The sequence below is a fragment of the Anopheles maculipalpis genome, chromosome 3RL (assembly GCF_943734695.1).
Source record: "Anopheles maculipalpis chromosome 3RL, idAnoMacuDA_375_x, whole genome shotgun sequence".
Taxonomy (NCBI): domain Eukaryota; kingdom Metazoa; phylum Arthropoda; class Insecta; order Diptera; family Culicidae; genus Anopheles; species Anopheles maculipalpis.
Genome location: NC_064872.1, coordinates 678,866 through 706,404, shown reverse-complemented (window position 1 = coordinate 706,404; position 27,539 = coordinate 678,866). Strand labels below are relative to the sequence as shown.

The 27,539-nt window shown below is 46.8% G+C and overlaps 2 protein-coding genes across 2 annotated transcripts in view; one reads left to right on the top strand and one right to left on the bottom strand.

Moving 5' to 3' along the window:
- Positions 1-20,110, bottom strand: part of LOC126563715 (protein dachsous) — a 57,051-nt gene extending 36,941 nt beyond the window's left edge. The window contains exon 1 of the mRNA XM_050220361.1: positions 18,267-20,110. Coding sequence (XP_050076318.1) covers positions 18,267-20,096 — 1,830 coding nt within the window. The 5' untranslated portion in view covers positions 20,097-20,110. The remainder of the gene's footprint in view (positions 1-18,266) is intronic.
- The window catches only part of LOC126564211 (A-kinase anchor protein 10, mitochondrial), a 131,647-nt gene that overhangs the window by 83,681 nt on the left and 20,427 nt on the right, over positions 1-27,539 (top strand). The window lies entirely within an intron of this gene.

The window sequence follows — 27,539 nt, the reverse complement described above, 5'->3', positions numbered from 1 at the left end:
CGCGAAAGATCCATCTTCCCGATTGTGCTGGCAGTGGCCGGTATGACCTGGATAGCTCAATAGTTCGACAAAAAACGCTTCCCAAAAATCGTCCACATCGAAGGAAAATTAATGCCAATGCCAAGGTAAAAGGCCATCCAGAGAATAAGATAGCCACAGACTCCCTCGAAAAGAAAAGAAAAGAAATAAACGCTCCCAAACCATAATCTAGGGTCGGGTGTGTGCACGAAGGAGAGAAATCGAGAAAAACGGCACCACAATAAAACGGAGGCCGTCTCGCGAAAAAGATGGACCATGCGGTTCGAACAACCCTTTAGGCCGGGCTACCGTCGTATTGCCAGCGGCAGCGCGGTTTATCTTTGCCATCGGCAGCTCGGACGCGAGATTGTTGTGATGTTGAGATCGCGATCGCGGTCCCTATATACTCCCCGGGACCGTATAGGACCCCGGGGGGATGATGATGGCAATGGTAATGCGAAATCAGTCAAGCCGAAATGTCGGACAGGTCACTCTGGACAAACGCCATTCCTTCATAATCCCTTCTTGCCCTTCTCGCATTGTTGTTGATTGTATGTGGTGTGGTGCGGGCTTCCGTGTAGGCTCCCATTGGTATTGATGCACTAAAAAAGGACATAAAACTCCGCTCCGCTCCACACGTCGACATCCTCCCGGCACTCGTACTGGGACGGTCGAAAAAGGTATTCACGAGAATGTAAAATTCGCGAACGGAAGTCGGTCGGTTTATTTGATTTTTCGGCTTAAAGCAAACGTATCCGAACATTGGAGCGCGACTCGGCCCGAAAGGGGGGACTGACTGAACTTACCTTAGCTTCGGGGGTTTTGGATTTATTTCCCAAAGCAACTTCCCGCACTTTTCCCTGGTTGGCAGGGTGGTAGGCGGCTTTCACTTGCGTTGTGCCTGTTCACACAGCAGGATGCAATAAAATCCCTCCGAGCAACGATCCTTTCGGTAGTACCGTTGCGGTGCAGTTGTCGCTGTAAAAGTTTTTGATTTTTCGGCTAAAACGCCGATGGTGTGTGTGTGTGTGTTTGCATCAAATCGATGATTTTATCGTTAAATGATTTATTTCGTCTGTGAAAGGGGCGCCATCTCCGGAATGAGCTACCGAAATGAGCACCCTAATGAGTGTTTTGGGCGAAACAATTTCTGAAACTCCGATTATTTTCTACAAACGCGACAGAACATCAATCAGCGCACACGGTTCCCAGGCTCACTCGGGTGGAGTAACATTTGATGCCCCTCGTCCATATCAAACCGCGAACGCTAGCGTGCTAAGACGGCGGCGGTCGCACGTTTGAACGACGGTTTTAATTGAAGTATAAACATGCGCGTTTCTAATTAACACAGCGTGCATCGCCATCGCGTACCAACTATTCATCATAACCTTGGAGAACCTTGGATGGTTCCCTTCGGTTTGATTGTGCTGGTGCTTCGAGGTGCAACAATTTCCCGTTGCTTCCGGAACAAATGTTAAAATTCAGTAGCGCGTAGAGACTGGCCCATGCCCATCTTGGTGAAAGGTGGTCCAAGTTTTTTTAGACGACTAATAATGTAGAAAGAGAAGACTAATAATGTAGAGAACCTAGAGAGAGTGTCAAGTAATAGCCTTCAACGACTTGACGACAACCAGACTTGATCAATAGATTTCTTTTTTTACGAACGTTCGTTGCTGTTTGGTGACAAAGCCAATCGTCAAAAATGCCAACAGTTTCCGTTTCTTTCGTTAAATTCCCGTCAGAATCGGAACTCGGAAGTCTATCTTTTGGGAAAAAAAACCCAAAAGAGAGAAAGTGGCGTGAATGGAGAAAAACTTTGACGACATTGTTCGAATGAGAAATGGGCCAGCGGAAGTTATTTGTAATGTGCCGGTGAACGTTGTTGAAAGGTAACCACTCCGCCCTGTCAACGGACCATTTCATTGTGAGTGAAGGGAGATGATTTGCTTGGGGTGAAATTAGTAACGTTTTGGTTTACCTTTTAGTTAAATTTGATGATTTTTATTTAGAACTGACAACAAGTGGCTCAAGTGGAACCTGAAACAGGACTTTAAAGAGTTAAATTGTTAAAATGAAATCTTTTTTGACCGATGTTTAACAGCGTTAGAAGCATACAATCATCTCTGATAATTATCCCTTCTGTAGCGAACGACAACCTTTAACTGCTTAATGCCAAATCATCCAGGATCCGACATTTATCTCTATGACAATACAGCTTTATTCTGTTGTCATCTCTCTATCCCGTACCACGAAGGCAGACGTCCAATACCTTTTAAAGTTACAACTTTGTTACACCAATTTCCAGTGGTGATTGGTGACTTTCTCTTTCTGGACGACCGTACCGATAATTGCATGAACAGACGCAACAGGTTCCACACGCGCGTTGCAGGATAGTTCTGACTCGGCATTAGAAAGCGAATCCACGCCACAATCCTTGTTCGGCACATTATCGTCGATCGGATAATTAACGTGTGTAAAGGTGTTAAGGCAACGGAGTTCGTCCAGCGTCCATTTCGAACGATGGAAACGGACGCACCAGAACAGAAGTGCATGCTGTGCGATCAGGGACGCTGCACTGTGGCCGGGCGAGGATTATGTTTTTCCACTACTTGCAGTGCGATCAACGAGGTATATGATAATATGAACACGAGCATGAACTCCGGGGTGCTTCGCGAAGGTTTGAAAATGGAAAGCACTTTCGCTCACAAAAGAGATAGGAATTTCGAAACGGTGGTACGGTAGGCAACTGGTCAGGCGAAGAACTTTGCACCTTGGGACCAGGCAGCCCATCATTGCGATTTGATTATTTCGGTAAGCTTGTGCTGGTTTTACAGGTTCGATCCTCTTTATGCTAGGGCAAATATGGCTATTCCACATCTGCCCAAAGAGAGCGAAAACTCTGTGTTTATGTCGTAATCATATTAACATAAGGCTGAATAAATCAGGAACCCCCAAGTCCAGGAAAAACTAAAACCACCACCGGACCGGTTTCTGGCGTATGCTTGTGGTGCGGGAACGACAAATCGCCCAGAGACGACAGGCGAATATTTCTTCTCCATGTCCCATCCCTTCGACCGGGAGGCTTTGCATATGGTGGAGCGATTTCGCAGGAACTTTGGATAAAATCGGCCGTTTGCAACCGTGTAGGCAAACTGCAAACGCCAGAGATGATGGGCTTCGTGCGGTCGACTCGGGAAGTCACCAAGCAAGCGCGACGATGACAAAGTCGACTTTCTACTTGTAGATCTCGGCAACCGCACACACTTGTCCGCGGACTGTGCTGGCCCCCGGAGGCCTGTGTCGCAGATTGTCAGCTTGCAGGCCCCGTGGTTCGTCCGAAGGATCGGGCTGCTACTAGCAGCCGCAGCATCTTGTCGGCGATAGAAAGTGTTCATTATTTATACTTCTGCCAGTGCTGCCTGTTGCTCATGTGCGGCTCAAGTTTCGGTAGCCGGAAAGCGCTTAGGAGGTGAATGGCGAACGGCGGTGTGTTGAAAGGGGCTTCGGCTGTGGTGTCTCTTCTAGGATTTTGCGGTAGTTAAAATTCACACGTAATTCTCTCTCCGCTTGATGTTCCTATTTCGAAAAATGGATTTCACTTTTTCACTTCAAACTAGCAATGAGCTGGAGAGGGGTTTGGGGTGTGAAGGATGAGTGCACTTTAATGCATCTCGTAAGTATGCAAATGAGGTATTTGATGATATTCGAGGTATCGATCGTGCTATGTTTAATTTAGATAAATATGTCCACCGAAGCTGGCATCTCGAGCAGGCGACGTGTTGAAAAGCAATGCAAGTAATGGTATATTTTAATTATGCACCCCTGCCCGTACAGGATATGTACAAAGAAATGCATCAAGTGATGTGTAAACGGCATTCATGGCTGACAAACTTACGCAATTTCGATGTAGTTAGTAATAAACGATTATCGGTTCCGATTTTGCAGTCACATACCTGTAGAGATTGGATAGAAGAGAGAGAGAGAGAGAGAGATATACAGCCATATTAGAAATGCGTGAAGCTTTACACACACAAAATCGCTAGAAACGATATAATTGTAGAAACAGTTACTCATTCTGTGCATGCACGCTAGGGTAGCAGCTCTGGGTGCCATCGCCAAGCGGGAAACATGTTTTGGGAAAAGATTATTTATAGTGGAATGTGATCGGAGAATCGAAGTGGCACGGTCTGTCGTGACTCTAGAAAATCTCATAATTATACAGGCTCCATGCAAGTCGGTGTGAAGTGAGTGTGAATGGATGGAAGTTCGAAATTCATAAGGAATGTTTCGACCAGTCTTCAAGCTCGATATAAAGTTCCACTTCCTCGCGGCACAGTTTAGGATGGTTTTCTTCACAAACCGAGATGGTGACCATTGCTGTTTTTACGTAGGACACGGCTGATTTGGAGTAAATTATTATTTTCAAAGGCCACTTTGGCCACTGCTCGTTGGCTACTCGTTGTTCACCGAATTTGTTCCCTGAGTACCAGAGATAGGTAAGAGTTTTTGGGCTAGAAAATTCATTTCTCACGCCTCACACCGACGAAAACACCGTTCGAGCACCACTGAATGTTTCTCCCGGTACGCCTTCACACGCGCGTTCTTTCACTTGTCTAAAGTTGATTCGTTAAAGTTACTCCTCCAGAAAAGCCCTTAAGCCGGGGTGAAGATATGCGGAAAAAGTGTATCTCATGAATCCGAGCTCGCCCAAAATTTGCTTCAATACTTCCGACCTAGTAAAGTAGGTGAATTGCGTTGGGCAGACCCACACACACACACGGGGAGGAGCGTACGTGGAGAAGAGAGGCGTGCAATTTTCGTTTCAAAACGGCTCGACAAAAAACACTACGCCACACCACGTCCATACCGCGACGATCTAGGATGTGTTTTTGCGTGCATTTTCAATTTTTTCCGTCCCGAAAGGCGATCTCCTATGGTCTGGTTCCGCGCCGATTTTGGTTCTCGCGTCAGCCGCTCTGGCGGTGCTGGGGATTCGATGATTTATTACTCCCGGTATACAGCATTCTCCCGCGCTCACTCTGCTTCGCTTTCCTTCAATCATTTTCAATACTGGATTGGAAATTACCCTTCCGTCCTGGGGTCGGTCATTTACAGTTATTACCAACACGTTTGACGTGGCTCGGCCAAAACGTTGGCGCAAATTAAACAGAAATTATCCCTCGCCCCAGTTCGCACCGCACCCAGACTCGTGCCGCTTCTACCTTGCTAAGACCCGTAGGGCGATCGATAGCGGATGAATTTGATAGGCAACACCGACGCAAAACCAAACAGAACACAACACCCGGGAATAAGGCACAAGTCCGACAGTCGGGCGGAAACCTTCTATGGAGCATTCGGTGAGATTGAAATCTGTTGCTTTTGCGACAGCGATCCTAATCTCTCTCTGGGAGTGTTGGGTGTATGTGTTTTGTGGCTTAGTTTGGAGTTGTGAGTAGGGTGATCTGGTATTAAGCGATGTTGATTTAGTTAAAACAATTCTCTCCATAAAAAGTCGATTGACGTCAGCAGCTCGAACGATAAAAACAGAGAAGGACGTTTTGATGATTGCACGAGCAGACTATTTTCCGAATTTGAGCTCAGGTTTCCCATACTTTGAAAGGTAATTGTAGTGTAGAAAATGGTTGCGAAAAGGATCATGTGACAGTTTCGGAGACTTCGATATTTTGTTAGAGTTATTTTAAGTGAGAGATTCAAAAGAGTTCAAAAACGAATCGTTCCGGACCAAAGGAACGTTTACGAGAAATCGAGGGAACGATAGGTGACCCCGGCCGAACGACTGGAGCGTGAGTCGACTGTCTTTGGGGTTGGAATTCAGTTGCTTAGGTTTTAATATTCCCTCCCATTTCGTCCTGGTTGCCCATGCTCTGTTCTTCACCATCGTTCGGCCAGGTGATTACTAGGTTTACGATGGCACACACAACAATACACACGCAGCCCTACACTCCATACAAGTCTGAGAGCTAACAAAAGGCCAGGGATGGAATGATGCGAACTGAACGTGAAAAGCGCGCCGGGTCGAATGGAACTCGAACCCGGCACATTGTTCGGCAGGATGATGGCCATGAGCTTACCGGTGGTGAAGCATGTGCAGCAGACGCTGTAGGATGGGAGCGTGGTTAAAAGAAGCGATAGAAAGAGAAAGAAAAAAAAAACGAAAATACGATCGCCGAGCGCGAGCTCCTCACTTTCCCGAGGGAGAGAAAGAAAGAGAGAAACGTGATCCAGACACACGGCAAAGGCAAAGAAAGCACACACGCAAGACTTGAACTCAAGCAAAAGCGATGAACTTGAACATCATGCAACAACTGGCAAAGCCATTTGATCTGTCAAGGCGCTCATAGAACTGTTTTAGGCTAATGGAATGTAGCTTTGGAGAGTCTTGTTGAAGAATTGAGACACCAAAATCAATTGTCGCTCTTAATAAGACACAATGTTTTTCCCGCTTTTGAGTGCTGTGTTTGTCATTAAGATGAGTTGTTCCGATTGTTTGATTGATTGCCAGGATCGAACATCCCGTTTTAACCTGTAATCACTACGTAAAAGGGCAATAGATAGCGCAAACATGTAAATGCTCACGGTACACAATCGACCGCCGAAGTACCCGATCAGATAATGGTTTAAAATGAGAGTGAGGATGTGTATTAAAATTACATGTTTTTTGTTTTGGTTTTTGGGCTGCTGTTTCGTTCATCGCCACTTTGCAGCGGCTCCCGATTCACGTGGTGACTTCATTCTAAAACCGATCCGTGCGCATGCCTGCAGGGTCCGACGACGCCGACGGTAACAGTCAACGAAGCAGTGGGACAGAGAAAATAAGAAGCGGGACTAGGGTAGGAAACCTTAATGGAGAAATATCACTCCGCGCGAAGTAACATATCAGGCATGCCCACGAGAACACGCACCAAAGGACCAAATGGGATGAGCAGCATAATGCGTAGCCGGGGCCGAAACCCGAGGCAAACTACCGTGCAATCCCTTGGGGGAAAAAAAAACTCGCGGCGCAGAACACGAAAATGGCACGAAGTTTGGTCGATCGTCATCGATCGGCGTTCGATGGTGTACTCGTTCACCGTTTCCTCCTTGATGAGCTGATCAAGTGAGGCGAGCGAAAGAAAAAAAAACGAGAAAACCTCTGCTCACACATATCCTGGTGGAGCTGAGGAGCTGTCAGAAAGATCGTACGCATCGTGCGAGTACACAGTAGGCCGTACCTCTGTTTATACTTGGTTCGATATCTTTCATCTCCCTCACCGCTTACTTCGGGATAAACAGGCAATAGCAGGAGCAAACCCGTGGCCGTATCAAAGCAGAATTTGATGATTACTTGACGATTGTCAAATTATACACATGCGGAAATCATACGCAAGATTTCGATCGCTATCGCCATCGCTTTTCTTCGCCCTATACGTTCTTCGATCGCTACCTGCTACCGACTATCGGGGGGCTATTTCTTCCCCCCTTTTGCCCGTGGGGGGGTCTCCTTCATCCCCCCTCCCTTCCTCCTTCCAGTCGTTCCCACTTCTCACCTTTGTGATCATGTTCGATCGTATCGGATTGGGATCGGATGGACAACCGCTGGGTTTTCTCCTCGGGTGAATTATAAACAGAGCTTTAATGAGTCATTTCGATTTCGATAGCAGAAGCCGATATGCTGCTGCTTTATTGTAATTATTTTTATTGGTTACTTTACTCTGTGCGTGTGTTTGTTCGCATACGCTGATGCGTCTGTGTACGAGCGCAAGAGTTCGCGTGCGCGCGCGCTCCCGTCTGTGTGTTGTTTGGTTGTGTAGTCATTGCTGGAAGCTATTTTAATTTTTCTCCTCCGATCTCTTCCCAATCGACAAGACAAAACATTACGTGAGCGAGCGAATCGCATTACGCAATCGATACACTACCATAATCTTGCCGCTTCGGGGGCGAAATCAGTCGCGGGCGGAAGTTCGGCTAGGGACGATTAAAATTATCACGTACTTAAAAGGACGAACGGCTTTAATCCGCGCCGGGAACTACTTTCCAAACTTTCAACAAGCGTCAGCAATGTTAGCCGCAAGGAATGCGTGGCATTCGAACGGAAAATTTACTCGGAACAATCTCAAAAATGCTTCCTTGAAATGAGCAACGTCTTTGTTTTTGCTTCACAGCAACTCCCATACCTTTGCTGATCGACTTTTGCATGGGACATGTTTCTCAAATTGGTCAAAAATACATTTCGGGTTTGTTTTATCCCTTCTGGCTGAGCCTGAGGATGTTATTGGTTTAATGGGCTTTGGGGTACGGTTTTATTAGCTTCTTTCATACCTTGCGAGCGATGGATTCAGGTTTTGGGTTTCGTTTTTGCGACATTTGGTTCACAGGCTATAAGTGCATAATTATACTGCCAAGATGTCGGAGAATGAGCTCACTATTCGGCTACATGGTTTTAAATTCTTCGCAGGCCTCTGCGAAAGAATAGCACGGAGGAAAGCGTGAACGTTCAGTTTGTCTAATTTAGCGCTTGAAGACGCAAGGTAATATTCACTGTAATCGATTCCAATGTTCTAGCGCACGGATTTCAATTTGAATGTAACTACCGTTCGCAAATTGTTTAAAATTGCGACATTTCTTTGGCAGCATTTCAAGTGCAAAAAATGTGCCGCAAAATGGTGATCCAATGCGAGAAAGCGACTAAATAAGAGTTGTAGCATTAAAGCCAGAAAATGGCGCACAAAACCGACGGGCCGTCGATCGCAAAAGCGGTCGAAATGAAGCAAACAAAAACTAAAACAAAAAATTACCCGAAATTCCGAGTCTCGCTTGAGATCAGCGAGCGGACATACGTGTGTGGTGAGCGAATGTTTCAGGATAAACGCCTGCAGATCGTTGCGTGGACGGGCCCGTGATGGGACAGATCGGCATCGAAATCGTTCAGTCCGGTTGACATCTCGCGAATGTAGCATAATAAGCAAAATTATCAAAAGGAAATGTACGGCAGGTTGGGCAGAGGTAGTGGCCATGGTAAAGTGGCCCGGGGCGGGAAGGAAAAGAAATAGGGGTGGGTGGGCAACGAACACGATACGACCTATCGTGACTGCAGTGCTGTACACTCCGTATGCAGTTCATCGCAAGTTGGATGAGAAAAAACGTTGCAATCGGCATCCAAATTCGCCGAGAAACCGAGAACTGATGGAGAAGAATCGAGTCAGAAACAAGCAGAGTTCTGCAGTTCGGCCATCCGACCGCATCGAGTTGACATAAGCCAAACTGAGGCTGGATGAGTAAAATCGTGAAAAAAAGATATATATATATATATATATATATATATATATATATATATATATATATATATATATATATATATATATATATATATATATATATATATATATATATATATACATAACTGCTGCAAAACATTATAAATACTAAATAAGTTATCGGCGATCGGTGCATAACAGAGTGCTACAAAAGGGCCGAGCAAATACACGGGCGTAGAACTGATGTTCGTTCAGCTTCTTGGAGCTGGCAACGTTCGAGTACTAATGAAATCAAAATGGTCGTTTGTGATCGAAAAAAGGATTAGGGCAAGTTGAGAAGGTTCGTAGCTTCCTGAGCAATGACAGGATAATTCATTAGCTACTTGAGGTAGATTGTCTTCATGCAACAATATCATTACTAGACTATTTTTATAAGACAGCCGCTTTTGGCAACGGGGAAAGCTCAAACCCATTTTTTGTTTTTTGGTTGCATCGTATGCTAATGATGCTCAGATCAGTGTACAAGATCCATCAAAAAGTAAGAATACAACATGGCGGCACTGGTAGCCACAAAATTCGTTATTTCGCAGCAACTTTCGATCGTGTGATTATATTTTAGGCCTCACATCGTTCACATCATACAGCAGCCTCCACTGCTTCTTACGTGTAGGAAGAGCATCTTTTGATCAACTGCCATGGAAATTTCACATTGTCTCCGTCAGCAGCTTAGTAAATCGTAAGATCTGAGCCTCGTGATACGTATGGAAATTTTTGGCATCCTGACGAAATGCAATTTCAATTGAAATACGCTTACTATCCTGCCCCACAGTCAGACTGGCTAGTACGTGCATGCAAATGCAAAATATCCTTTCGAATGCTCTATTAGCCGGCACGGTTGCATGGTTCGAAACAAAAGCAAAACAAATCAAAGCGTTGGTTTGATGGCAAAAGCATACTTTTGGTTAGCTGCTGCAGAGCGGTCAGCCGGAGCGAAACTGCACATAAACAGTCATTCGAACAAGCAAAACATTTGCGTAATTCGTTCCGATTTTCGAGCCTCACCGAAAACGTTGAAGGATGGTAAAAACGAAAGGATCCTTCGGTAGAATCCTTCCATTCGCCCGGTGTTGCCAGTCAGATCTTTTCGATTGTTTGTCAATTGACTGGCAACGGAAAAACACATAACGAAATGGCAAGAATTGAAGCGGCTTGATTCTTCTTGCACAGGAAAATACCAATCAATTTCGCAAAACTGTGCACACACATGCTTTGCTTCTCCCTGCTGGCGACGACTGTTCCCGGGGTTCGAATTCTGTGTGTGTTGACAGGCCCAAATATTCCCGATGCGCTGCAGAGAAACCTTCGCCCGTGTACGATCTTCCCATTGATGTATTCAAATTTTTCCTGCTCGTGATAGGTTTCGCTACCAAAAGTAAATAAATTATCGTCACCGTCACCGCGGCGGACATAGCACCGGGTGAGGACCCGACGTACGTCGTCATATCTTCTACCGTACCGTGCTCGCTGGTTGCAGTGCTTTCCCGTCCCGGTCCTTGGTGAATAATACACGACGATAGCACGGGAGATGGAAGTGGGAGACTCTAGGGCAAGGGCTTTTGAATGGAGTTCTTGAATCGTACCGCCCCGTAAGCGTTTTCGGGGTTTGCATTGTCCGCCAGCTTGACGAGCGTGTGATTTGATCGGTTTGCGCGGCGAAACCCTGGCCCGGTCTGTTCAGGAGCCCATTATCTACCACGTCTAATCTCTTCAGGGTTCTCTTGTTCGAGGCGGCCGAAAAAACAGTGGAACTAAGGGTAAAAAACATACAGCCATACATACACACACGCCCAGAATCTGGTGGCTGTTCTTTTGTCCATCCCGACAAATCCCATTCTTCTGCGCTCGAGTTGGTCCGTGGTGTGCGCGCGTGCAGTCTCGTGAATTCATTTTCGAATTGCAATTTACGTTTAATTGGACTCCTGGGCTCACGGACGAAGCGTAGCTGCCCTGACTCAAATGATCCTCGCTGGTTATCCCCTCGTGTTCCAGGAAACTCGATCGCCAGCTAACGAATGTTTGTGTATGTTTTTTTTTTTTACTGGAAAGGATTTATTTCCCCGTTTTAGAAGGCAAATTTTCCATGGGAAATTGCAAACCTTCTGGTAAATGGTGATGGTAAAAATACGATAATGAACAACACACCCGAGCGGGCCTGGTTTCCTTTCAGTGCCGCCGTGTCGGTACCATTTTGCTACTTCTTTGCATGTCAAAGTCACTCAAGAGACGAAATGTATGTTCCAAAGCAACGAACCCTGTTTTGGTATGCTGATGCCGAAAATAAGAGCGACTGCTGCTAACAATGTGTCCTTTTACGAGACACTTTCAAAAATATCACCGCGTTTCTTTTAGTTTTAATGATCTACGCATGCATTTGACGTCATTTCTTCAGCCATGCCAAGTCAATGGACTCATGGATTTCTAGTAAATGACGCTCGCGTGTACGCAACAAAGTTTAGTGGAATAATTCACACTCTTGTCGTCAAAAACGGACTGAAAAGCGTTTTCAATAGATGTGCAATCGAGGCCCGAGATTAATGCAATTCAATCGAAGTTTGTCGATCTAGTATCCCGTAGTATCTCCTCTCGGATTGCAGCTGTGAAACATATCGATTTCCTTGTTTGACCACCGACTCTCGAACTGAAAGCCATTGTAGAGGTCGGCTACGAGTGATTAACAACGAGACGCACGTCTTCCGAAGGTTTTCCATACACGCTAAGGCAGGGTTTCGTGTTGGGTGACCACAAATTGTTGGCCCCGGCTGACTGACTGACCGACCAATCGATCGATCGATCGATCGATCGATCGATCGATCGATCGATCGACCGTCAACAGGCATCAAATCCAGAAGATGATGGATAAATGATTATAAATTTATCTCTTGGATAGATATCGCCTTTTACTTCGCGTTTGCTGGCTCTGGCTTAGAGTTTAAGCTTTGCATGGCCCATTCGATGCATCGATCGATCGATTCTAGGACTCAGTGTGTGCAATGTGGTCTGCGACGCATCCCGCTGACAGTTTCAATGTCATCTTCAAAACCGGACTTGCACCATTGTCGAAGAATCACTCTTTTCGATTTTCACCTTACGCCATTGCCCCGTGCACAAGCGATCGTCGGCATGTCAACTATTTTATCAACAGCGTCCTGCACAACAGACTGACATCGTTGTCGCCTTCATCGATCACCGCTAGTAGGGTCGCACATAGGATCAGGGTAGGCTGGAGCTGTTGTGTCACTTAAAAGGCCACATTTGTAACTTTGATTCGACCCAAAGTTGTGTACCATGGGTATTGCTAGGTCGTCTGAGTCATTGAAGGTTTTGTCTGGTGCTATTCTGAGATCTGCACTGAATCCGCGGTTTTTGCTTCACTATCACGGACCTCAAAAGGCAGTTTCCTATCCTTTACACCCTACCGTGAAAGAGGTTTGGATGTTCATGGATACGGTCTCGGTCGCCTATCACTCGATTGTAATCAGGTCCGCGCATTGAAACGGTTGAGGCAAACTGGGCGAACAAGAACTCGGCACCCAATGGGATCAGTCGAACATGCTGCTGAACGCTTCGAGGCTCGGTGCAATGGCAAGCGGCGGTACCACGAGGACTAGGGGGGTTACGCTCAATTAAAATCCCACCCAGCCCAGTCGCCGTCGACGTCGTCGTCATCTTAGGTTATCGTCAGCATCATAGTCGTCGCTCCAAAGCTCTTCACCTCAACGCAATGTTCACCGGACATTGTGGCGGTGTGTGCAAGCTTGTTTCTTTTCCTTTTTTTGCTCATTTCTTCTGCTCAATGCCCCCTGCCGTGCAAGGGCTGGACTGAGTGCGACGGGGTGAGAGAGCGAAGATCAAAATCGGATCGCCTTAAGAACGGTCTGATATGCTGTTAGCCCTTGGGAACGACAACAATGTCGTTGAAATGTACCGATACCAAAATATGTCATCGAGAGCTGTCATTCAGACGCAAATCGGGAAACGGCTACATGGACTCCGATGCGTGGAATAATAAATGAAATGCTATCGCTCCGGTGCGTCTCCTGCATGTGCAGGTATTCGAGATCACTTCATAATTCGTCCTGCTCTACGATCATCGGCCGTCTTGCCATATTGGGCAGTATGGGCGATGTTCAGCGTACTTGTTGAGGGTAAACTTGTTTCTGCTTTTATTCGCGCTCACGATCAAAGATACAAATACTGGTCACCGTGCTGGAGGTATAATTGAATCATAATCTGTAAATTTACTCTGCTAAGATTGTACATATAGCTTCAAAAACTACCCGTAAGTTATTTCAAACCCTTGTAGAACCCTCGAGTAGAATGACGTGTAAATTGGATGCCTGGTTTGGTTCGATCCGTGTTAGATCCTAGAATCTGTGCTCAAGAGCCTAGAAAGATCAGCCCGTTTCTGTGACACAACACTTGGCATTGATCTGTGGTGTCGAGGTGAACAGTTGGAAGCAAGTCATCAGGTACATTCCGCCTTCCAGAGGATCGTGGTCTGAGTTAGCTGCGGTGTAGCAGTGGTTCGTACCAAATAAAACCATTCGTTCTGGGTGTATAGCGCCGCACTATAAGCATGCATTGCGCAGCACCAGCAAGATGCTGCAACCCTCCACAAGGAGGTAGTGAAAGAAGATAGAGGAAAGCAAAGTACATCGCACAATATGCCGCCATGGGGAGAACGCAGCACAAACGCAACAAGATACAGTTTAGCGTGGAGTTTGCTGGAATTGGATTCGGCACAAGAGCGGAGGGCACGGAACACGAACATCCAAACACGACACGAAAACGGACGATGGTGATCGATGGCCTGAATCCGTTGAACCGGGGGCGTCTACACATTCGCCCATATCGAAACCTCGAACGATGATGTCTTTCGTTTGTCTCGGCGCAAGCAACCAACCGCCTTACTGCTAGAGCGCGCGCGCGCCCCTGCTCCGAAACCCGGGCACCACGTGGGCTACAAAGTAGAATGCCGAGGGAAGAATTTTCCACCGGTGAGAGGCTCGTTAACAAGGCCAACAAATAGAATTGTACACTGCGTGGGTGACACATGTCTATTTTTTCTTACTCGCGACACTATCCGTTGCATAGTGCATTGTCATTAGAAACGAATGAACCTCTCACTTATTGGTTTTCGTGTGTTCTCTCTCGCTCGGTCTATCTATCTCGTTATACATTTTGTCTCCCTTTGTTATCGCGTGAAATCCTGACCACCAAAAAAGCGTCACACTGGGTAACTAAATTGCTGTGAGATCCTCCTGCGTTCCGTTTCACGCCTGCATCGAGACGTGGTCAGCGGATCAACACGCGTGTGTGTGTGTTTTGGCTGGTGATTGGTGGCCAATTTTCACCTTTCAAATCGAGGCAACGAATAAGGTATGATAATCGCAACCGGCCACCAAGTGCCGGAGTGGCAAGCAAACAAAAGCGAAAAACGCTGGATGATGGTCGGCGGGAGCTCCTTCATGTCTTCCAATGTCACCATATTCTTACCTGTCTCAGAACGCCTGCAGTCTTCCGGAAATATATATACGTATACGTATGTGTCCAGCACGTTTCACAGGCATTGAGGTCTCGTCCGCATCCGCTGGAAATCTTTCGTCGCCGCGCGACACAGTTTGCGGGTTGACGAAAAGGAAAAGTCAAGCATCATTAGCCCGAACAGTTTTACTGCCAATCATCGGGGCTCTGAAGTGTATGTATTTTCCATATATATATATATATTCTGAGGGTAGGGGGTTCTGTGTGTTCCATTTGTTCTTGCGTTTTCTGTTCTGCTACCGCGCACTACAGTTCCCTCCGCTACGCCATGCCTTAGTGTCCGAATCCTATGGGACAACCTTTTTTGAGGTTTTGTCGAAAACAAACGAAAGATCGCGCATCCCCGTGTCCTTTACCCCCAGCCCCTCGAAATGGGACGAAATGGCATCAATCGCAACAGGACAAGGCTCACCGGATGAAATAAACGAGAAATCAGAATCAAAAGCAAGCCCGTGGAAAAGATGCAAAAGAACAAAACAAACTGAATACTGTGCACAGAACGAGAACACATAGGACTAAATAAATTGGTCCAGCGATCTTCTTGAAACGGACTCCTTGATCCCGGCTTCAACGTAGCCTGCCTCGGTCGTCATTCTACCCCTCGGCTGCTCCTTTAGCTGGACGCGATCTTTCGCGACGCTCCGGAAAGGGTTTTTGGTGACATTTGGCGTGGTCGCAGTGAAGGAAAGAAAAAGAATCGATTTGCCCCGGGTTTGCTGTTCGGTGGTCGCAAGGTGTGACTGAGTAACGAACGTATTCGACCGCGTGATGGTATGTGCAGGAGCAAAAATTTCTCATCTTATCCCACTTTCCCATTTTTGCTCCTTTCCTGGGGCTTTCCGTTCCACCCGCTTCGCTTGAGGCAGATTAACTAAGGTTAGGTGTTTTCCCGTGTGACGTGTGCGCTCGTTATGAGTGTCGTTGTCAGTTTATCATTTTATTGGTAATTTGAAGAAGATCGTTTATTCTGTGAGATGAAATATTATCAGCTGTACTACCAAATATACACGAAAGGATGAGAAGAACTTTTAGGAAGGACTTTTAGGAAAGGTGAATCAATAAAACACTCGTATACTCCGTAATTCAAGTTGCGAATGCATTGTCACACCTCTAGCAATAAAGAGATGAACTGTCCAGAGCAATCAAGTAGCCTGCAGCATTCGATACACAGCCATTGCTCAGCACCCTGACGGTAGTGAAAAGTTTCGTCCTCACACGTAAATTTCCCGCCGTCGTCCCGTCTCGTCGATGCCGTAGTTGTCGTCTTGCGCTGCAGTGTATATCAACAGAAAACGGAAAGAAGCGGTGGCAAGGAAACAAAACGAAAAAATGTGAACAACAATTCAAAAGCCCACAGAAGAATGAAGGCAAAAACACGCATCGCGTTGAAGGCGGGCAAGGTGCTCGCGCAGGCCCGAATGGAGCCCGCGTGCGCACCCCGGGAATGGAGTGAAGGGTCCCAAGCGTGCGCAAACGAGAAAACATGAGAGCAAAAACGGCACGCTGGCATGGCAGAGTTTGTTTGCGGGAGAAAATGAACACGAACGGCAGCCAGTGCTCGAGCTCGGATCGGAATTGGGAGGCAGAGCGTAAAACGCTGCTGAACGTAATAACGTGCTACACGTTTGCTTGGGGTTTTGTTATAAAAGGTAATTTTTCCTGTATCGGAGGTTCCGGAATCCTCCGGTATGTGAGGTGGCACATCGCAGCACATCGCGGGATAGATGGCCTCTTCATTTCACGTTCTCCAATCTTCCGTCCTGCACCATCTGGAGAATGACGATGGTACATGCCAACGCGAGCGTGATCACGTAAGGGAGACAGAGCAAGCGCTACACCGTGGACCATTAAACCGCTCCAGCAATACACACAGAAAAAGCCAGGTCCCGCAGGTCTAGATTGGGACACGATGGCTAAGGTCAATCCTTCCCTCGTTTGATGGTGTTTGTATCCGAATGCGCATTGGTAAATCAGGCAGTGGGGATGGGGGATGGAGATGGGAAGCAATAGGAATGGAATAATGGGGGTGAGCAGGGACGATGCCAATCTCGCCGGTGGCCACGAGAGTAGAATTTTTCCTGGTGCCGAACCGTGTAAACCAAGTGTGAAGGGAATGTTCCGAGAGCAAACTGCGCGAACGAATAACTGCGCTTTTTGGAGGGATGGAAAAAACGAGTTTCTCTCTTCCCAGCGCGATCTTTCGGCTGGCTAGAAACCCCTTTTTCACCATACTCACCTACACTACCCCTTTACTAGCGCGTGAGCTTGTGTTTGTGTACGATCGGAGCCTGCACGGCTTTGTGGTGGTTGTGTGCATCCCCCCAACGGGCAGGGGGATGATGTTGTTTGGTCTGTAGGGGAGCGAAGCGAAAAGTACAGCAACGCGTACTTCCTTCACAAACACATAGAAAGCGGTGTAGAGCGGTGTCGCTTTCTCTCCTCGTTTGCTCGCAGCATTAACGCATTTACATTATGTCTGTTGCTATCCCCTCATCTAGCTCAAACATACACTGTCTGCAAGCTTAGGCTTCAATTGAGAAGAACCGAAGGAAGAGAGAAAGACAAGTCTTCTAAGACCCTATTTGGGACTCTTCTTTTTCTGAGACGTCAATGTTGTTCTTCAAATTGTTTGGTAGGAAAAACTGTGCGATCTAGCGGTGCTAGTAGATTGGAATTTCAAAGTTCAGTGGGCTGGTCCGGAGACTCTGCACAACGACTCTGGCACATTGAGAAAGCTTCACGGATCAATCAATTACAACAGCGTTCAGTAGAAGAAAACATAAACTGCTGCAAAAGAAGTATTTATTTCCCAAATTGTATGTTGAAGCGAACAGACTGCAAATGGTGCTAGCTTTTCGAAGAATATTGAGCTGATCGCATGTTAATTTTATCGCACGATAGTGCGCAATGAGCCATCAAATTTGCACGATAAGAACCAATTCATCAAAATCGATCGACGCACTCGAGATGGTGGTTGACGTAACATAGTGCATGAAGCGGAGATCTAAATGTTGCCCCGAAGCTATCAGACAACCACAGTCAGGGCATCGGACCATCTCGTCCGAGGAGCAAAAAGATGATGACGATCGCGTTCCTGGCTCGAGTGGAACGAGTAAACAATCTGCAGAAACCCACAGCCTTGGGGAAAACGAGCAGGAAATCGGGCTCGCTACAGCAACCAGTAGCTCCGGTCCTGCCATCGGGCACCATCAGCCAGCCAGTCATTATCATCGTGTCTGTGATGTGCATTTGTCAGTACGCATGTAGGTGTGGAATGGAAGGGCTCACAACGAGACAGTCTGTATGCATGTGCGAAGGGCCATGTGTGAAATTGTAATGATAGATAGAGCTTGCAGAAATACTAACTGCTCGCTCGTCTTGTTCACCTACCTTGAGAATACAGCGTCCTTTGGATTCATTTTCGGCAACAGACACGTTGTAAAAGCTCTGGTCGAAGATTGGCTCGTTGTCGTTAACGTCGTGTATCGTGACGAGCACTGTACCGGTGGAGGAAAGAGGCGGCCGGCCGTTGTCCTGTGCCATCACAATCAGTTGCGGAACCGGGTCGGTTTCACAGTCAATGTGCGCCCTTGTCGTGATCAGCCCAGAGTGACTGTCTATCTGAAACCAGTGCGAGTGCGTGTCGGGGGTGTCCAGCAGCGAGTAGACAATAGCCGAATTGTTGCCCTCGTCCCGATCGACAGCCGTTACCTGGATGACGGAAGTGCCCGGGTCAGCCACCTCCATCACGTTGGCGTGGTACACGTCCTTCTCAAACTCGGGCGCATTGTCGTTGATGTCGGTAACGGTCAGGAATATGTCCTTGGCCGCATGCAATGGCGGGTTACCGGTGTCCGTGGCGATGACGCTGAGCGTGTAGTTGGGCTTGATCTCACGATCCAACGGCAGCGAGACAATCACGAGATAGATGATGTTGTCGCGTGTCGTCAGACCGAAGTGTCCCTCGCCACCGGACAGTGTCACATTGACGTTGGAGTACTCGGTGCGCGAGTCCGGATCGTTGACAGAGATACGGGCAACAAACTCGCCGGGCTGTGCCGACTCGGATATCTTCGGTGTGGCGTCATCACTCAGAAAGATGACGTTGATGATGGGTTGATTGTCGTTCACGTCCGTCACCCGTATCGATACGAATGCCGTTGTCTCGAGTGGTTGCATGCCGCGATCCTTTGCCACCACGACCAATTCATGCAGCTCGCGCGTCTCAAAGTCAAGCGGTTTGTTGACGGAGATGAGTCCAGTGCTTGGATCGATGCGAAACATTTGCTCCTTATCACTTTGCCGCCTGTTGATCGCATACTCGACCTGACCATTCTCACCCGCGTCCTGATCGGTGGCGTACACCTGTAGTACCGTGGTGCCGAGCGTTGCGTTCTCTGGCACGGTGGCGAAATATCGACTTTGGTTGAAAATCGGTTGATTGTCGTTGACGTCCTGAATTGTGATGTTGACCGTCATCTGTCCGCGCAAAGGTGGACTGCCACCATCCAGTGCTTCCACCACCAGACTGTAGGCTGGTGTTGTTTCCCGGTCTAGGAAGCCATTGATCTGCAAGTCGAGATAGAGCACTCCGTCCCGTTCCCGGTGGGAAGATAATCGGAACGCGTTGTTTACGTTTCCTGAGACGATGCTGTAACGCTGCGTATTGTAGCGACCGAGGTCAGCGTCCCGCGCTGGATTTAGCGTGCGCTTCACATCTCTGGGAGTGTTCTCCGGAAACTCGATGCTCATGATTGGCGTTGGGAAGGTGGGTGCGTTATCATTCTCGTCCAGAACTCGCACCACCACGCGAACATTCTCGCCACTCAGTGGAATGGCCACTAGTGAGTAGGACGACCGGTTTTCTCGATCCAGTGCCACCTTCGTCCGGATCTCACCAGTCGTATGATCGATGGCTAGGTCCGTGTCGACCGCACTGCCCGGTACCGGCACGATCAAGTACGGTGGCCCACTGTCACCGCTTTCGTCGTGTACGAATTCTCCTATAAAACCGATCTGATGCCCAATCGGTACACCCTCCGACACTTCCAGCTCTCGCACATGTTCGGCGACCGCCAGTCGTATGAAGCAGCCTGGCCCTCCTCCTCCACCACTGTCCCCACTGAAGGCACATATCATTAGTAATAGCCATAGCAAGGTCATCTTTCTGTGTCGATTACTGCAGCTACTGTAGCCGTGCCTACTCTTACATTCCGCCATAGTTTAGCCGAATGGTTGTTTGTTGTTTAAGTGTGTCAGTGTGTAGGTGTAAGTGCAATTGGGTGCACTGCAATGTAAGGGTTTGTTTCACTGTTTTCAGCAAGAGGCGGTGGGTTACCGCACCTCCGCAGCTCTACTGTCCCTGCGGAGTCCTTCTGCAGGTGCAGCTCCTGCACCTGTACCCTGTCGATAGTCTTGGGAGGTGTGATATTTCACGAAGAAAATCATCACCGAAGCTCCTGTTGCGCGCAGTCACTACAGCACACTGTACTATGACCACCACGCTGGTCCATTGTCCGGGACGAATACCACTCTGCACCTATGGAATAGAACGAAAAGAAAAGGTTAAGTCAGCTAAAGTTTATTGGAACGGGACGTTATAAATGTAAGTCATAATTCGCATAACTTTGATCGAATTGTTCGACGAAACCGTTGAAAACAAAGCAACCACAGATCACTGCGCTGGAGATGGTTCAACCTTTGGCAGTCGAGGAAATCCATCATCGATCGCCACACGCAATGCAAATTATAAGAGTAACCCCGCTTTTTTTCAATTTTATGAACGCAATACATCTGCCCAGAAACTGTCTCCACTGGTTGGTTCTCACCGGTGTTGCAATCTGGCCACTGCTGCGATGAATAAATTTCGTCTCATTATAGTGAAACTGGTGAACATCGAAAAACCGCGCGAATTTGCTCTCGGTCTAATCACGATCGTTTCACAACAAGATACGACCAGTTTTAAAGGGGTCAAAGCCAGCCAAGCAAGCAAAACGGAGAAGAGGTGCCCGGACATTGCCATCCCGTAACACACTGGTCAATGCTTTGCAAGTTGCTCGTGATATAGCTTCATAGAGAAGAAGCAGGAGAAGATAAAAATGGGAAAGCAATAAGAAAGTCTCGATGAAGCAGAACAAACCGCAAGAAGAATTGGTCCATCTTCTCTGGGCCGAAATGCCAAATGCGAGACTAGTTCTCAACTCGTGCCGCGGACGCAGTTCCTTCGCAGGGTTCGAAAGATATGGGCGGCTATTCGAAATCATTTTGCACCACATTACTAACTCTATTCCCCCTGCGGGGGCCGCTAATCGTGAGATCGTTTCCACAGCTTGGAAACAAAACCCGAGACCTTCTAGCACCACTCTGAGGTATTGCTTTCCCCCGGTGTGTTTTCATTCTTGCGGCTGTACCAATGCTGGATCGTGAGATGACTTTCGCTTCATTTGCATCTTTTGGGAGAATGATCCCGTGGTCGAACTTGAATACGCTACTCGGGGGGTACAATTAGCGCATTGGAATCTCCTCGGGCTGAAACTCTCGCTAGTCTACAGCGCTTAACATAGTTTTGTGAACTGCTACCGGAGACGTTGATCCTTTAAAGTAGTTTTGTTTTTTTAAGAACCATAAACAGTAGAAGATTCAACTATTTGGTTTGTTTTCCTTCCTTGCTGGGAAATAAATTCATCTGCATGTTTAAAATATGTATTGCAGCGTTGAAACATGAGTTCTGCAGTTACACGAGGAAGTGATTCGGTCACGTTTGACTGACTCCTTTTCCAGCGCAGTAGATGTTATGTTTGAAAACGTTGTACATGATCGTACAAACCGAAGAGTCACCAGTCACAGACAGGCCCGATTTCGTTTGATTGTGCCGTCTGTATCAATGTGCGTAAGAGATATTATTATCTTACTTAGTATTCCATACCCCATGGTAGCTATAACATTTACATACTCCAGGTTTTGCTTAACTCCGATCTTTACCCAAGCTGTCCGTTTTTTTTTTCTTGTGCTCTTATTGAGGGACAAGGACAGTGTCAAGTTAGTATGTTCTTTGTTTGAGGCGCATGCTTGTCAAAGGACTTTTAGCGCACTCTAGACACGGTTGGCATGTAATTCTATATTCAGCATGTAACGCTAAGCCAGTTGCGATCGTGTTATGTGTGCATTTGAGAGAACAAAAAACCGAAGCGGTACGGAGGATTTCTGTTTCTTCTGGTTCGAGTCGTTGTCATTCGAGACAATTCTTATGAGCATCATCATCATCATCATCATCGTAACGATCATCTATCCTCTTACCTATTCTCAATATTAGCACACATTAGCCACCGTGGCTGCTACGCTCAAGAGGCCTCCCATCGGAGGTGGGAGTGTGCACATTTTTTCTTCTCACTCTCTCGCTGTACGTTCTCAGAACGTATCCAACTTTCCAGCCGTACACAGGCTCGAAGCTCAGTATGGCTGCGCGAGTACGAGTACTATCCCGAAAACCACACTTCAACATCTTTTTGTGTGCAGAACGCGCGACTTGCAGCAGCCTGTCAAGCCATAAATGCTACCGATGGCTAGTGGAAGAACGGTCGTTTGACAGAAACCCACAACAAAACCCGGAATAGGTTAAAAACCTCCGGGAGAGAGAGAGAGAGCGGGTCGCGGCGACTCGAGTATGCGCCCGTTGCTCGTGTTAGGAGGAATGGAATGCTAAGCAGGAGTATAATTTAAATTTATTCATATTTTAAGGGGTGTTTATGGTTTCTGTTTGTTCGAGATCCCGCGACGGCTAGCGGCTTAAGGGGAGTTTTTCGAACGGTATCGACCGACCTCGGCCGTACGCTTTTGTGCCTGTGTGACTTTACTCTTTCACAGCTTCTCCCATGCTTGCTGATCCTCCTACTCCTTCCTCTCCCACTGCTTCTCATCACCACCCTCAGTGATCTGACGATTCGCGCGATCGTAAAACGCACCGACATCAGAAGTCGTAAACGCCTGGTGCAGGGTGCGAGGAAAGCATTTTTCAACTTGCCGTATTTTCGTCTTATCTGTGAGCGGACCCTCGCGACAGCGCGACACAACCGGCCACCACCACAATGGGTGATGGCGGCTAAAATGGCTGCCCCAAGCACGGAAAGAGCCGTCGGCTGCTGGCTCCCGATTTGGGCCCCGCCTTTAGAGCAACGCAAGTGGACGACGCACGATTGAAGACAGCACGAAACAGTCAGCAGAGTGAGGACGCTGCCTCGAAGCAGACTCTCTTGATGCCGAGCGAAGCCGCTTTGTGTGTAGCTGCTTCTGGTGCAAGGCTGTACGGCCAGGCGGATGACTAATAACGATCATAATTATAATCGAAATGGATGACCGGAGCTCATTTCTCTTCGCCAGGCTCTTTGGCAGACCGGGCTTGGTGGGCTGGTCGAGAGACTGGCGCATACTAATACGATTCCAGCTTGTACAAGTCTGTGCTGTTCAGTTATTTTCCAGTTTCCGCCACTTGTGCGTGTATGTATGTGTTTAGGTATGTTTGTATGCGCGTTGGTTTCTTTGCCAGCAGCGCGCTTACCGTGCTTAGTTGCGAATTTGTTTCATATGCTTCAGGATGTTTTCATTCACAATTTGAGCATTACGTACGTGCTGCGTTATCTTAGGAGGATCGAAGCACAGGCGTGTGTCCACTAGGAAACATATCATATATTCATTCAAAAATGAATACCTAATGTTAAACAGAAAAAGTTTCTATCCATAGGAACAACGTAGTTTGCAAATGGAAAGCTTTCCATTTTTTTCCTCCCTTGCGCTAGACTCATTCACACAACCCTTGACGTTGAACGAAATGAGGAACTACGGAAAACAGGAACTAAGTAATCAACTTAAGATTTCCTGCATTTCGTGAACTGCTTCAATCAAAACCGTCCGATCGAGTCCGAAAGCTTTCCGTGACCCATTTGCCGCCGTTATTTGTCGTCGACGAATTGATGGAATGGAATCGCTACTGTCGCTTCTTCGTCCATCGTATCTTTCCCGTCTGGTCGAGAGCTGATGCGATTGCGAAGATACATTTCGAGACCTGTGCGGTCTTGTGCTGCGCATCTACGTCGCCTTCATTCGCCGTTCGCTGCCTGACTGCGAACCCCGAAGCCACAAGCTTGATTACGGATGGCACCGGTAATTTCGTTGCCGTTTGCCGTAGCCGCGTTGTTTATTATTTTGAGATTGATATTTTGCCCTCTAGCGGTCATTATCGTTCGTCGGTGTGACAAACCGTCATCACTCATCCCACTCCCCTACCTCCGGTGTCGTCGTCAGCACCACCCGCATCACTGTTTATCTTCTCTACATCATGCTTTATCGTTTCTGAAGAGCATGACGTTCGAACTTCCTCACCTTCCCGGGACAGTGCCTTAGGATGGTTGGGATGGATTCTGTAGCTGCCACAGCTTGTGCGAGTGTTTGTATTTTGTTGGTGCGCTTCGTTAATTACTAAATTGACAGTTATTTTCCATGCCCTACACCTTACCGCATGCCGGCGGCTGGCGCTGTCCTCGTATGGCGATTATGATGATAGTTCTTTCTGGCGGTGGTTTTCGCTGAACTCAGACGGGGGATGAAATGGTTACCGAAAACAATGCAAAAAAACGGCACACATTCAAGCATCGACCAAAACGGAAGACCAGCTCACAAACCCCACGATCGCTCGCTTGGCTTGGGTCCATGTGCCGACAATATAGAACCACGATCATCTCGAGATTGCTGATCGAGTGTTGAAGGAAGCGACTTGCTCGATATGTACACGGGGTTTGTTTTTGTTTCGTTGATGCTAAAGGTGACCCTGGCAGTGAAACCCGGTCGGATGAAGTGGATCGGTGACGTAATACCAATACGTTCAGATCGGTCGTTTCCTCCTTTTTACGTTACATTCGGACTTGTAAAGGAATACTTCCAATTTAAAACATAGAGTCATGCAATCGCCATTTTGTAGAGAGTTTTCTCATCTCTGCTGTCGTTGGTTAATTAAAGCCAAGGCGTGAATCGTCCTGCTATAAAACTTACGTATGCATTGTGAAAATGGAAACAGGAATTTCACACATTGTTCTCGTTTGATGACCCTTGTGGAGAGAAAATGTTTCTTTGGACATGGTATTTTCCAGTGCTGATTCTTTCTTCAGCAGTCATCGTGTAATACATCCTTCTTTTCCATCGGGGAGCAATAAACTTACGCCCGGTAAACCCGAAATAATATTCGGATCAAATGCCCGTTGCAGAACGCATTAAGGTGCATTTTTGTAAAAAAAAAAAATAATAAATAAATTACTCTACCCTTTATTTGTGCAATCGCGATCATCTTCCAGCTGAATGGTTTTTCTCACTTCTGAACATTTGGCCAATTTATCATCGCCGGGTGCCCTTGCGAAATGGATTCGGTCCAATGGATGCATCCCACGAAATAAAATAAATCCCATCTGCAGCCAGTCCCTTGTTGGATGGGGTAAATTAAAGATTTTCATCGGCTTCGGCCCTTCCGATGAGAAAACGGACTCGAAATAAAACTTACAATAATACAAAAAAAAAAACACCGAAAGGATGAGCAAATATGTAGTTTACAGCATAAAAAAGTAAAAATCCCTGCAATGGAGAATGGTACCGGAAAATTGCACTGATGATGATGAGCAGAAAGCCGAAGAAAGAGTTGACCAAACCGACATGAGTGAGGGACAATAAAAGAAATACACAAAAAAAACATCACGGCCCATCCATTGAAGTCCTATCCATCTGGTGGGTGCATGATTGCAGGCATACGGATGCAATTTGTCCAAAAAACAGTATCCACCAAGGAAAGTGGATGCTGCCATTAAACTGCAAGTCTCCACACATCCATCCATCCATCCATCCCGCGTGATAAGCTTGTCCACTTGTTTCGGTTTTTCGGATAATATCAAAAAATCCTTTTCTGCACACATTAATGCACACACAATGAAATAGTCACGGTTGCCAATTACAGCCAAACAGCAGCATTTCCCATGGGAGATTGGTAATAAGAAAGAAAATTGTTGTAAATGCGGTTGCAATTTTTTCAGGTTCGTCGTTTGCGCCAGAATTGAAGTCGTTCGTTCAATCGTTGCACTGCGTCCGGTTGCAACCCAATCGCGCTACACTGGTCGATCGAAGCTGATGGGAGGATAATAAATCTGAAAGGAATGTGGACAAGCCAAATGTGTGTGTGTGTGCGTATTTTCTCGATTATTTCAGAGACTCATGCGAGAAAATTGCTTGCATCAGCATGGGCAGTTTCGATTATCGCAACAAAACATTTTCCTTCTTTCCAAGGGTGATCCGTCTCGTGTCATCTCGGTCGTCCAGCTAAGCGAAAATTGCGCAAATTTTCCTTTGCAATAAAAGTACACGAACCGGTACGACCATGATAACAGCAGGTTTGTAAATCAGAATAAAGAAACGCTTCATGCTTCGTGTGGATTGAAGAGATTTGGTGCATTAAAAGACGAAGCAAAAATTCACAGAAACGTTGATTATATTCCTACAGGAAAAGTCAATTGTTGTGCAGTGAGACAAAATAATATCGAAACCATTTCACAAGAAATGGCAAACGAAGCCGCAATCTGCAAACAAAACTTTGCTTGACTTAGTATGTGCCTAGAAAGTTCTGCACAAAAACACAATTGATTATCTTTGGAGTGGTTTTTGCATAACATGAAACGGTTTTAGAGCATGGTTACATGCTGTATGAATGCTTCTATCTACGGAAAAGGGCATGAAAAATCCCAGACTATTCTAAGAACCGTTTCGATTTACAACAAACCATCGAAAAACCAGTGTATGGCGCGAAAGGAAATGATGAATAAAGCAACTCACTTGCTCACAAGCCGACATACCCACGCACCACCGAGGAACACGCAAACGAGGCACAGAAGGCAAGAGAGAGAGGCGCTTCTTCTCGTACGCCTAACGTTTCATTATTGGAAAAGAATGATGATGGGGCGGTGCGGTCGGCCAGGCGTGCAGGTATCGGTGGAAAAGTAATTTTGATTGAAAATCTGCTGACTAATCAACTCTATATTAAAAACATATAATTTATATTTATTTTATTTCGTAATTACCTTCACCGGTTGCGGGCTGTAAAGGCTGCGGGCTTTCTAACGCGATCGCATATGAAGCAAAACCCAGCAAAAGGAGCTCAATCGTACTAGTACGCTCGATTCAAAGGGAACGACGGTTTTAACACCCATTTCTCTCGCCGCATTTTGATCTCCCTTTTTCAACCAACTCTGCGCCATGCCGAGGATAGTGCGCTATCTAGAGCAAAAACACACTACGTACGCCTTTAGTCATTAGGACTACAATCAGGAATAGTTTAATTTGGACTTTTTTTTTTTATTTTGAAAAAAAAAAAGCCACCGACATTGGTCGACATGGTCCAGCAGATCAATGTTACGACTGTCTGCTTGCAATGATAGGGTTCGAGGATGAGGCTTACACGTTTCGAAAATGAATTTCTAGACGAGTGAGACAAGGGGGTTTGGGTGCCTTCGAGCGCAAGCCCCACTTCGAGACAACAATGGAAGCGCGCGAGCCGAATCGGGCTCGAGACGAACGTGGCAAGAAGTCGATTTACGGTCGTTCTTTGAAGGGTCTCACCGTATCACAAAAGAAGCTATT